The sequence below is a fragment of the Dermochelys coriacea genome, chromosome 2 (assembly GCF_009764565.3).
Source record: "Dermochelys coriacea isolate rDerCor1 chromosome 2, rDerCor1.pri.v4, whole genome shotgun sequence".
Classification (NCBI taxonomy): domain Eukaryota; kingdom Metazoa; phylum Chordata; order Testudines; family Dermochelyidae; genus Dermochelys; species Dermochelys coriacea.
In genome coordinates, this window is record NC_050069.1 from 159,859,023 (window position 1) to 159,872,396 (window position 13,374).

Below are 13,374 nucleotides of genomic sequence, written 5' to 3' on the forward strand. Positions count from 1 at the left end.
ACAAGACCCTAACAGAGTGTTCCTTCACCGTGTACATTGGGTGAAATTCACCCCTGCATGGAGGGTCAGAAGAAGGCATTTTTGTGATTTAAGTCATGCATAAAACATCAAAACTGGGATTAAGTGAGGCTTAAATGGTGAATAGACATTGTGCTTGCAGCTGCATTGTGTTAATTTCACCCAGTTTTGATTTTCATTAAAAGTTTGTGATCAAAACCAGAACTCAAACAAAATTCATGTAAAGTTCACCCTACCCAACCATAGACTGCCACTGAAGTAAAGGGAAATGTTACCATTGTCTTCAATGCAAGCAGAACTGGGTACATATTTTGTAGGATTGAGACATACACTGCTCACAGTGACATCAATACGACTCTGTTGTCCCAATTTTTGCAAAATGTGAATAGAGTAACTTCAGTCATACTGGTGTGCAATTCCATTCTGCTAACTGTGAACAGTACTTGGCCAAGCCTGTCTACTTAGATTTTATTTAGGTCCTGGGGTAAAATAATTTATAGCAAGAAAAAAACAAATGTTACTGTTTGATACAATGCGCAACAGATATGAAATACAAGAAAATAACTCCTTTGGTGTCTGTTTTTTTTCTTTTCTTTGCAGAATATTACAACACTTCAATACAACTGCAGAAGATTACACTATCATTTTCACATCTGGAAGTACAGCTGCACTTAAGTTGGTAGCAGAAACATTCCCTTGGATACCTGAAGGCTCGGGGCACCCCAGCAGTCGATTTTGTTACCTAACTGACAACCACACATCTGTGGTGGGTATGAGGGGGATAACTGCTGCGATGAATGTGTTATCTGTTCCAGTGAAACCCAAGGAAATTTTATTATCTGAGAAAAACAGAGTACCAGCTGAAGAACAGAACTGCATGACACCTCATCTATTCTGTTATCCAGCTCAGAGCAATTTTTCAGGTACCAAATATCCTCTTTCATGGATACAGGAGATAAAATCGGGAAAGCTCTGCCCCATCACAGCACCAGGAAAGTGGTTTGTTCTACTGGATGCAGCTTCATATGTCAGTACCTCTCCATTAGACTTAACAGTTCACCAACCAGACTTTATCCCCATTTCATTCTATAAAATCTTTGGATTCCCTACTGGTTTAGGAGCATTGTTGGTAAACAACCAAATTGCACCCTTCTTGAGGAAAAGTTATTTTGGAGGGGGAACTGCAGCTGGCTACCTTGCAGGAGAAGAATTTTACTCCCCAAGACCATCCGTAGCAGAAAGGTAATGTGTTCTTTTGCAAAATCAGGATTTATGTGGATGTTGTTTGCATTAGAAAAGTGTGTGTGTTCTGGCAGTGCTTATTTATTAAACGATGAAATAAATCCATATTTATGTATGCAGTTGTAAAGAGCTCAATATCTAGCTTGGTTCCTTAGTATTCAAATATTCCTTTCTTATTAAAATCCTCATTAAAATATCCTATCCTTAGCTTGACATAGTTTGTTGTGACTGGTAAAAATATAAGCATTCATTTGGTGACATGAAAGCCAATCAATGGCTTTATTTAATTTAGAACCGAAGACCTCACTGAAATAATGCTGTGTTTTGGAATCTCCAAATTCTGAGTAAATAAATCACAGTAGGACATACATGGTGATAGGCCACAATTAAATTTGAAGTTAAGGTCCATAGGTATACCCAGTAAAGGGTTTTGGGATTGCTGTTACTAGGAGATTAATCAGAGTAAAAGTCTATGTGCTTACAATACAGTATATTACATTGGGCAAATATTCCAAGGTCTGTTGTGATTCTGTGAGCAGGAGCTGTGCCTGGAGGAGGAGCAGTTCTCAGGGATGGGACGGAGGGTTGGCATATAAGGAAATTTGGGGCTCTGGCCACGTTCCTCCTCTTCCCAGACACACGCTCCTCTGGGAACTGGAAAGCTGAGCTCAATGATATTTGGGTTCTTCCCTCCACTCCCTCAGTGCTAGCAACCACCTATGTGGATGCACTGAAGAGATGTGGGTCCCTCCTGCGTTTCTCACATCCAGCACAAATGTACAGAGGGCAAGCTTAAGGTTAGCCTTTAATATTAAACTACAATAGTTGGGGGGGGGGGATAGTATGTAAAACCAATGATGCCCATCGTTCATTTATAGAAATGACTATCATAATGTATACACATATCAGCTGTACAAAAGCCTTTATCCGTAATAATTTACCTGTCTCTGCTTTACATATAGTGCAAACGGCTGCATGCATTCTTCACCTAACTGTACGTTAGACTACATTTAGAATGTTCCACATGTGTGCAGTGGTACTTTCATTTTGGCTGCATTTTATAGTAGCAGGCTGTTTATTATCTCCTGAATGATGATCGACACTGAATGTACACTTAGTGTTTACTTTTTAAAATATCTCCAACAGCCAGCTCAGTCTCTTGCTTCTCAGGCCAACAAGGGTTAGAAGTTGGAATCTCCATCTCTGGAGATTTTTAAGAGGAGGTTAGACAAACACTTGTCAGGGGGATAGTCTAGATAATACTTAGTCCTGCCTTGGATACAGGGGACTGGACTAGATGACCTCTCGAGTTCCTTCCAGTCCTACAGTTCTTTTATTCTAAGTATGATGGAGGTATTTGAAGATAGTGGTGGTGGTGAGGGTAAATGGCACCAAAATGATAGGATCGCAGGGAACCCCAGCCTCCCATCGAAAGCCAGGTATTAATGAGCATTAATTTGACCAATGCATATTTCAATTAGGGAGTACTGTAGTTCTAGAGGTAACTGGGAATTGGTTGTTATGAGAATGTTATTCTTTGAAATTGACTGTGTGTAAGATAAAATGTTCTGAAATGTTTTTTGCTATTTTAAAAATGTCAGTCTGTCATTGAACAGAGATCTGTTTATAGCACTTATTTCAAAATATTCAGCTGACAGGCCTATTGTCAGCCATGCTATTTTGCCTAAAAGGCTCTGACTGTGAGCTTTGGAGGCTGTGTCCTATTAAATCCAAAGAAGCTAGTTTTATTTCTCTCCACTACAGAGTTGGAAATAAGGGCATTTTCAAATATAGGGGGCCTTAGATACACAGACCCTACTTCTGCTTACTCAAGCACATAAATTACCATTTCGCATACCAAAGTATCAATATGAGTATCCGAATGCTGGATTTTAGTCATCGTGTTTGAATATTGATGTCTAACCCTTTATTGATTATATGAACTCATAATATTTTCTTGTTATTCACATTTAGCATATAGTCAGTGCTGGCCAGAATTGTAACGGTATTATGCCTGTCTACAGTTTTGACTACTGAGGCTGAAATTTTCAAAACTACATCAGGAATTTGCATGTCAAATTCCTATTAGAAATTAATGGGAATCTGTGTGGCTTTGAAAATCTCGGTCTGAATCTCTCACCTATTTATCAAGACATTTCTTTACAAGATTATGAGATTTTGTTGTAAGTGTTTTTTCTAGTCACAATATTGGAACAGATCAAACTGTTGGGACCCAGCTGTTATGTTTAAAATGTACTTCCCGGCCATCATTGACAAGACTAATATGAGTTTCAGAGTAGCAGCCGTGTTAGTCTGTATTCGCAAAAAGAAAAGGAGTACTTGTGGCACCTTAGAGACTAACAAATTTATTAGAGCATAAGCTTTCGTGAGCTACAGCTCACTTCATCGGATGCATCCGATGAAGTGAGCTGTAGCTCACGAAAGCTTATGCTCTAATAAATTTGTTAGTCTATAGGTGCCACAAGTACTCCTTTTCTTAAGACTAATATGCTAACCATATTTCTGGGCCCATGATTGAAGCAAATAGGGTCATCTGTGCTCATAGAGACAGTAACGTTTGCTAAGTTATATTATAACTCTGCCAGCTTCTATTATCAGATGCACCTCTTTGGGGCTCCTTCGGTCTTTTATCATTTGATATTTGTATGATTTTAAAGTGCTAGTCTCTTAAAAGTGCTAAAAAGTTCTTTTTAAAGTGCTAGCTTCACACTAGGAGGGAATCTAAGAAGACATATTCAGATATATATTTATTTCAGAAGGAAACTTTTTTTAAACTAAAAAATATTCACAAGGTAGATTAGAAAATGTATCTCAGAAACCCATCTGGCGGAAGGAATTCCCTGTCCACACATAATCAGGGCTTAGTTTACTAAGGAAATGGCTTCTTGCAAGGCTGTGTGAGACTTGAGTGGAGATTTATAAGGTAGTGGCTTGCTTGTCATTCCTTCTCAAGGCTGACACAATTGATACTTTTGCCTTATGGATACACTTTTGCTGATGTTACTTCCATATTGAGAGCACCAAAATAAGGTATAATTGACATCATCTTGGACTCTTTTAGATTCCATAGACTCACTTAAATTCACCTCTGATTTTTTCCCATTGTATGGTAGTAATCTCTCTTCCTATCCCTAAACACACTTAAAAACTTAGTTTTTTATATTTTCATCCATGTTTCAAACAGCTTGACAGATTATCGTCATTCAGCAATCTAGCTTCATTTTCTGTCTTTTTTTCTGCACAGCAGGGGATAATAACATAATATGATTTGTACAGCAAGTGTGGAGTGATAAAATATTCATCCTCTGCCCTATTTTTCCTTTGTATTTGGGATTGCTATTCCGATGCTGATCATTCTGGAAGACTTAACTAAAAGACACCAGAAGCTGTTTCTATACCTGTCAATAGGATGGTTGTGTCTATCCACTAATCTAGAGTATCCCAACCTATTAACTGCTTGTTTGGGGAGCACGTTTCGTTTGAGTGTATCTTTTAAGAACAACCTTGAAATCCAGCACCTTGACATCCACTCCAGGGTCTACACAAGGGCCAATGTACTACTTAGCTCCCACTTCAAACCCATGTTAAAGGGAAAGTTCTGATCACAGTATGTAGCCAAATTACCTTGGCTGGGTACCAGGGAGTGCTGCAGGAGTTGAAATCTCTGCTCAGGGGTGTGGAGCAGCAGTAGATCCACTCTATGGAGGCTACTTCTGCTGACAGGCTGTTGTAAATAGCCCCTGTAGCTCTACTGCACCCCTTCTCTGGGCAGGAGGAAAAGACCAGAGGATCTATGTAGTGGTGGATGCTCTGGTCCACTCCCCGACTCTACTTTAAACACACTCTCCATACCAATAAGTGGGGATCTTCTATGCACTTTTGTTTCACACAGTGAGGGTATAATACCTAAATGGCTCTATCTAGAATCCTGCCTTCCCTATACTACAAAAGTACACTAGGTCCATGCCCACCGAGTAAAAGACAATCTGTCCTTACTTACTTAATTGTAGATAGGGCTTGTATAGAGGTCTGTATCTGGATAAATTTCTCCCTGATAGCTAGTCCTTTATGTTCAAAGACTTTTGTTACTCTATTATTTCTACGGCACTATAGTATTTAAAGTGGTAAAGGTCCCTACCAAAAAAATCCCTTGTTATTTTCTAAATTTCAAATTCACAGAATTACTAAGAAAAATTCATCCATCCCTAATTTTAGAGTAGCAGCCGTGTTAGTCTGTATTCGCAAAAAGAAAAGGAGTACTTGTGGCACCTTAGAGACTAACAAATTTATTAGAGCATAAGCTTTCGTGAGCTACAGCTCACTTCACTGTAATGCATCCGATGAAGTGAGCTGTAGCTCACGAAAGCTTATGCTCTAATAAATTTGTTAGTCTCTAAGGTGCCACAAGTACTCCTTTTCTTTTTGCGGATCCATCCCTAATGTATGTTCTCTCACTCTGTGTCTCCCCTCAGTTGCTTTAAGAAATGTGATTTTGGTGACTGGAAAGCTCAAAGGATCATTAAAGAGCTACAGAGACTTTAACCTCTAGGCAGTATCAGGTTTACTATGGTGCCAATGGTGCTGTTGCACTGGGCCCACATTCGAAAGGGGCCCATAGCAACTACATTTATATTTGAGTGTACTCATCGTGAATCGTGATAGATTTCAATAGAGAATGTGTGTATATATTAAGAATTTGGTGCTACATTTTTAAAAACAAACTATTTGAAAGGTGTATACATATTTTACATGCCACATAATCATATTGTTATGGTGTTGTAGTTTACATTTTATTTCTGCACTGCAGTCATTTACAGTAAGGCGCATTGCGTCACACTGTCAATAGTGTAATGTGCGTATGCACATACTACAGTCTACTGCAGGCACGGGTGAAGTGCAGAGCAGGAAACTATAAACATAGAATGAATGAAAAAGTCCAAGTGATAAATAAAATAATTATGAAAAAACATTTAAGTGGCACTCAAAAATGGAAGCGTAAAGCAGAATCAGAAGATCAGAATGCAAAACTGCATTACTTAAGCAGTTACTTCATTAATAACAGTACAGAGACTCTCAGTGATTATATTAATAAGACTAGCAGTACTAGTAACGATGATGAGCATGTAATTGATTATACTAGTATGGCGGCACGTGCCACCTACATTGATCATGACTCTGAAGAACATGCTGTTTATTCTAATTAAATCCTTTTGCCAAATAAAGAACACAGCAATAACCTGCTGCTGCAAAATACACCATCACGATTACCTTCCTCTGATGCTGCCTTGTGGACTGTTGATGTTTTCACTCAACAGTACTACATAGACATGGGCCCCGATTTCTGCTGAAATTGTGATGGGAAATATGCAATGTCATCAAGACCACATAAGGACAGAACAAGGTAATTATAACTTGTTATGTTTTTTTTTATGTATTGAGTCATTTTATGAGATCAAGTTTTCCCAGCAGGGGTTGACTTAACCATTAATTTTGTGAGGCAACTGAAATAAACAGATTTTTGTTGTATCTAAATGTAAAAATGTACATTCTAGGTTGCTCACTACTATACTGTGAGCTGCTTACTCTCTTAATGTCCCACTAGTGTGCCTTTTTTCATCTCAAATGTTGGAGAGTATGCATTAATATTAAAATGTTTTTGATTTTAGGAAATTCTGTGATATAGCCTTCAAACAAGTGTCCCCGAGTGTTGAAACTATTGAAAGGCCTTGGCTCATATACTTGCCATTGACTGGCTGTGTCTTCTGTTTTGTGTGCAAATCATTTTCTCTGAACAGCACATCTGCACGAACCAAGAGAGGATTTGATTCATGGGATCACATTGGCAGACTTGGTGACCATGAAAGTTCTACTGAGCACCGACAAGCTCTTGCCACTTATACAATGTGTTTATCGAAGACTCAAACCCTTAATAAACATATAGCAGGTGCATATATTGAAGAAAGAAATTACTGGACAGTGTTGAAGCAAGTCGTATCAGCAATAACATTTCTGACAAAACAAGGTCTGCCACTGCGAAGGACTAATAAAAACGTTGGCTGTCTTAATAGTAGCAACTTCCTTGGCTGCTTAGAGTTCTTAGCAGAGTACGACCCTTTCCTGGCCTGCCAGCATTGCTCCATGCCAGATATTAGCCATACTGATCAGCTGACATTTACTGTGTGCTATGTGCTGAATAACTGTATACCTGTGGAACAGTTCTGGAATTTTTCCAGTTACATCCGCATACAGGTCTTCATCTGTTTAATGTCATCAATGAAACCCTAAGTGATGAACTAAATATCAATCTAAAGGACTGCGGAGGTCAAACATGCAACAATGCTAGTAACATGTCTGACACTTATTCTGCTGTGCAAGCTCATGTAATTGCAGTCAACAAGAAAGCAGTGTACATCCCATGCATGACCCACTCACTTGATCTATGTGGTGTTCCTGCTGCAGAGTCATGCACTGATGTAATTACATTTTTTTGATTTGTCCAAAAACAGTATGTGTTTTTTCTGAGGATCAACTTATCGCTGGAGCCTCTAGTGAGATTCTCTGAATGAGGAGACATCTGAGGCCAGTAAGAGAAAAATTTTCCCCAAGTGCCTCAGGGACACAAGGTGGTTAGCTTGAGCGGATGCACTTTACAGTTCATCATGCAACTACAAAAGCTACAAATCTGTGCCTCAGGCTCTTGGTGTGGACACTCTGCAGAAGAGTGACACACAAGCAGAGACAAACCCATTATCTAAAACCATGGATCAGTTGAAGACTGCATTTTTGACAGCAGTTTGGAGTAGTATCCTTACAAGAATAAACAAAACAAGTCAACTTCTGCAGTCTCAAACAATGGACTTAGGCACAGCTGTGGCACTTCTGGGGTGACTATCTGAGTTTGTCACAGCACAACGGAAAATTTTTGAGGAATACCATGAATTTGTGACCTCTTTAAGTTCTACAACTAACTTTCAATTAAAGTGGTAACATTGTCCAAAGCATATGGCTGATGATAGCATAGGTGCTGGAACTAGGAGTGCTGGGGGTGTGGCAGCACCCACTGGTTTGAAGTGATTTCCATCATAGCCATTGAACAAAACTATAGACTCTGTATATCAGCACCCCCACTATAAAAATTGTTCTAGCACCTATGGCTGATGGTGAAGACCCTGCTGTTGTGCTGACTGGTGAAGAGAAGTTCAAAGTTGAATCATTCTCTGCCATAGTTGACTCAGCCATCTCAACAGAAGAATTCATGCATGTTCAGAACTAAACAACAGTTTTTGTTTTTAACAGGTGACCTTGACAGTCACCTTTGTCCGACTTGTCCTCGTCCACCTCCATGAATGCAAATGGACACCACACCATTCTATTTCGTTGTGAGCACGTTCTTTCCATTTCTGGCCAAAGAGTTTTGTCATGGGATCAGCCCAGCGCATTTTCAGTCTGCCCAGCAATCACTTGTGGTTTCTGGGGATCCAGTCACCGATGTGGGTTGTCCACCTATTGTCTTACCTGTGGACTACATTACCCGCCCAGCTTTGCTTTCACCTTGAGAGTACTGCTGTTAAAGAGTCTCTCAGAAGTTTAATTGAATTCTATTGAGATAAACTCAATTAAAAGATCTCTGAAAAATGGATACAGTGATGCTCACTTGTAAAGCAACTTGCCTCGAAGCCATTATCACAAGCTCTGCCTATATCATTGCAAATGCTGACCATAATGAACTGACACTACCAGTCTCAAACTGCAATGGAGAAAGGTCTTTTTCACATTTAAAAAGGATAAAAAGTGCTACAGTCGTTCAAGAAAGACTTGATAGTCTTACTCTATAGACTTCTCCAGTTTAATTGAAACATTTGCTGCAGCAAAGGCATGCTGAAAAATCTAAAGAAATTTTTCATCTCTGTAAATAGAACAATAGCTATATGCAATGGTTTTGTTGAGTAATTTATTCATGTTAATACTTTTTATGTAATATACAAATTACTTACCTGAAGCAAGACTAATATGAATAATTTTTCATATTTTTTATTTTAAAACAGTTTTATGTCTGTCCCAATTTCATACAAAAAAATAATTCAAATCTTGGTAGTTCCTATTAGAAATGGTGCAATAGTGTGAAGGTTGCCTTTTGGTGGGAGCAGTATTTGGCTACTGTTTTGGTCAGCTTTAGCTTTTGTTAGCTTTTTTTACCCACTGTGTTTTGTTTTGTATTTTTTCTTTTACTGTATAATTTATTTTATGTACACTTGTATTCTTTTTGCCCTAGGGCTGCCATTGCTGGTACCCTAGTGGCAGCCACCTCCATCTGCAACTTAAATTTGTAAATAAAACCTGTGTGCTGTGTCAGACAACTTGTGTGTCAATCTCCTGTCTTTTATAATCGTTCCCCATGGGGACCCACAAGAATGTTTGGTGTCGGGCCCACAAAAGCTTAATCTGGTCCTGTCTCTAGGTCACCAGTTCAAATGCATCTCTAGTTGGAAGTTAGCAAAAACTATCTGATGGGTCTTTTAAAGGCCTTTGAAGAATGTACTGGTGGTCTCAGTCCAGTTTCTAGTTGATTAGAAACCATTGTGAAACCACCACTTATGTTGACAGTCTTGTTGGCACTTGGCAGCATCAACAGAGACATCAAGGACTGACCAGGCTGCAGAAAATGAACTATCCTCCCCTGACAGCTGGTGGGACTGTCGCGCCTGAGCTGAGCAGTGTAGGAAGCTCATGCTGCTGCTATCCCTGTTCTAAGGATAAATAAAGCACTTCAATTTCCAGTGCTATCAGTCTATCAGCTTTCACAACCACCACCAAATTCACTCTAAAACAAAAGGTGTAAAAAGGAACAGGGACGTTTTGCTTGCTGAGTTAATATACATTCAGGTGACCTATTACTCTTTCCCTTCTCTGCTTCAAGTGTAAATATGTACCAGAAAGCCTCTTACAATTTAGTCTGTCATATTTTTAGAGGTTTGATTCTGGCAACTGGCATTTTATATTATATTGTTCTGCCTGGTGTCACTATAGCCACGCTTAACCCTTCATCTTCCTTTTCCTACTCTGTGGTTACCATTAGTTCATCCTCTTCCTCCTTGTCTCTGCTTGTCTGTTGAGAGCGTAAATTCTTAGAAACAGGGACTGTGTTTCATCACTCATTTGTACTATACTGTTCAATCCATGCTACATATAGTGGGCCAGACTCCAGCCCAGCCTTATGTGGCCACTTAAGGATATAAGACGGGAGTATAGAATAACACCCACTTTCTTCCCTCCTCTGCTTAACCTCTCTTACCACTTCTGATACAGGTGGTACACACACACTGGGTCCTGCTGTGCTGTTGATTCCATGCCACGGTGTCTAGACTCTGCCTCCCAATATTCTGGCCAGCACTGGGAGAGGGTAATGGGGGTGGGAAGGAAATCATCGGACACTGGAAAGGGATAGTAGCAAATTCTTCCCCGGGAACAAGGTGAAAAAATCAGGGCAGAATTAATGAGTATGCCCTGATCTACATTTAACATTTAGATCGAAGTAGCTATGTTGCTCAGGAGTGTGAAAAATTCACACCCCCGAGCGCCATAGTTAACAGATGCACGTAGGATGATGGAAGAGCTTTTCTGTCAACCTAACTACTGCTGCTTAGTGTGGTGGATTACCTACAACAAAAGAAAAATACCTTCCAAGATGCAGGAAGCGTCCACTGCACTATGGCGTGACCGCAGCATAGCTGCAACTCTGCTCCTGCAGCCCCCATAGTGTAGATATGCCCTGAGCCACAATTTCTTTCTTTGGCTGCTCTTGGGTTGTCATAGCTACATGCTGTCCCTTACACAGGGCTGTGTCTAAAGGCCCAGTCTAGCTCACCATCTAGCATTGCTAAGGCTTGGCATATTTTGATGCACCTCCAGCAATGTTTTATACTCTGAGATTAAAGTGGTTCCAAAAAAGCCATTAAAATTCCAATAGCCAACTTGTGGTGATTTCAGTGACACTGTCAATTAATTTAAAAAGCACACGGCAAAGGAATTGAAACACATAAAAACTATGTTTAAAATAATGTTGAGTGTCTAAATTAACCCCCTGGTACTAGTTATAGCTTCCCACTTTGTCCTCCTCAACTCATGCTGTTGTGGCTAAGGTTTCAAGAGCACAATACTAATTATATAGTATACCATTGAGGATTTGTTACCATTCCTGGCAGAACAGCCAGAGGCAAAAATAGAGCAAGATGCTTTAATTCCTGGTCTTTGATTTAAATCAGTACCTGAACATTATTTGAACAGGACTGGTGTGTATATTTTAAATACTGTATGAATCAAAAGCCAGCCTCACTTTTTTACATATGATTGATCATGAATGTATAACTACATCCTATAACTAGAGTACTGGAATGAACAATTTTATTGTTACACTGAACTACTTAATATCTTCCTTCATTTATCAAACGATATGATCAGTAACCAATGTGAAACCAACAAAGTACAACAAATAACACAATACAATAAATTTGTCACTGGGAATCAAATGCTATAAAATCCCAACAGCCTGTGCTGAAAGTTTACAAAGTTTCTCCAAGAGAATTAAGGTGAAGACTTGATTCTAATTTGAGAGTAGGAACATCACATGGTCAAACATGTATCATGACAACTTGCTATTGTGATTGCAAACACATATCCTTGCTCAGGCAAAACTCCCTTAGCTAAATTTGATCAAAGAGAAAAATCAAGTATAGGTGTGCATTGGAATTCCTTTCCTTCAAGTCTTGCTCTCATCCCGACAATACCTCATTTGAAATCCCATGTATAACTCCACATTTGTTTTCTTTCTAATAATAAAAAATCTGGTTTTCTAGTTAATGTTAAGGTTGAGTTTGTGGTATGATGACTTTGGGCCAGGTTGGAGAAAGAGGCAGAATCAGGGGCGTGCGCAGGGATTTAAATGTGACTACTTTGGGGGGGCACTTTAAACTCTGGCCCCCTACCTAATGCCCCAGGCCCTGCTTCCCGCACCCCATCTTGCAGACCGTGCTACCAGCCCAGCTTCCCTACTCCTGGCGCCATCTAGTGGGGCTCAGCGAGAGTGCTAGCTGCAGGGCTTTTCCCAAGCACATCTCTTCAGCCACGCTTAACCCGACTCCCACCCTAGCAGATTCATGGGAGGGAATCCTGGGGCAGGGGCTATGGCAGAAGGTATGGGCTGTGGCAGAGATGATTATTGGAGGTCTCCATGCCTATGCTTGGCCCCCCTTGTGCAAGCTCCTGGGCAGAATTTGCCCCAATTGCCCAAGGACACACTGCCCTGTCACCCAGAAAACTAAAGCAAGAGGCCAGATGTAGGTTCCCAAGGAGACAGATTGCTGCCCAATCTGATTTATAAAAGTTAGGATGAGTTAGGATCTGTGGCAGTGCCTAGCGAGCACCCCCTCCTGTCCACCCACTAGGCTTCTGTGGCAAGGAGAATCCAAACCTGTGTTGTTCTGGGTTCCCTAGGATGTGTTAAGCTTCTGGAGCCTCAGCAGTCTGCAGATCTGGTTCGTCCCTGGGCCTTTCTGGTACATTTCCTGGGCAGTAGATCTCAGTCTGCTGTCCCTTCTCTGAAACGGGGCTCCTCATCTGAATTGCTCTTGGCCCCCAGGACCAGCACTGACCCCCAAGATACCCTGGTTACTCTCCCAGAACTCCACCCAAAAGGTGTGAAGCTTCTGATTTACTATTTAACTCTCTCAGGGGCATGCAGCAGTTGTGAATCAGTTAATACATAGTTACACACTTTGCACAGGAGTTTAATACCTTTATGCACTTTTATACTTAATCATGTAAAGCACAGGAGAGTACTAGTCATACAAAACAACAAGCACTACACACGTCACCTTCTATTTCACCCTTTCCTATGGAGTCTTTGGGGGGACAACCTGGGTCCAGGAAGCTAGGCAGCAAGGTTGTCCCCTGCCTTGTGCAGGATGCACTATGAAGAGAGTGTCTCTCCCCCCATGGACTGGAGAAAATTGTCCCACTGAGAAGACCAACTTCTTCCCCTTTAAAACCTACAGCACCCTGTGTCAGGTGACACCCTTTCCCACTTCCCCACATGAG

At 40.4% G+C, this 13,374-nt stretch overlaps 2 protein-coding genes across 6 annotated transcripts in view; both read left to right on the forward strand.

The window, feature by feature from the left end:
• The window catches only part of MOCOS (molybdenum cofactor sulfurase), a 394,513-nt gene that overhangs the window by 149,459 nt on the left and 231,680 nt on the right, over positions 1 to 13,374 (forward strand). For all 5 annotated transcript variants that reach the window (XR_006279147.1, XM_038388277.2, XM_043508593.1 and 2 more), the window contains one exon: positions 619 to 1,260. Coding sequence is in view for 4 of the 5 variants with exons in the window: in XM_038388277.2 (XP_038244205.1) it covers positions 619 to 1,260 (642 nt within the window). In the remaining variant the exon portion in view is untranslated. The remainder of the gene's footprint in view (positions 1 to 618; positions 1,261 to 13,374) is intronic.
• On the forward strand, positions 6,516 to 9,635 carry LOC119850390. Its single transcript, XM_038388283.2, has 2 exons — positions 6,516 to 6,682; positions 6,948 to 9,635. The coding sequence occupies exons 1-2, from the start codon at positions 6,651 to 6,653 to the stop codon at positions 7,564 to 7,566; spliced, it is 651 nt and encodes a 216-aa protein (XP_038244211.1). The 5' UTR covers positions 6,516 to 6,650; the 3' UTR covers positions 7,567 to 9,635.

Bases quoted from the DNA above. Each gene is read 5' to 3' on its own strand.
- LOC119850390 (XM_038388283.2), top strand. From the start codon at position 6,651: ATGTCATCAAGACCACATAAGGACAGAACAAG. The intron at 6,683-6,947 runs GTAATTATAACT...TTTTGATTTTAG, and splicing joins CCACATAAGGACAGAACAAG to GAAATTCTGTGATATAGCCT.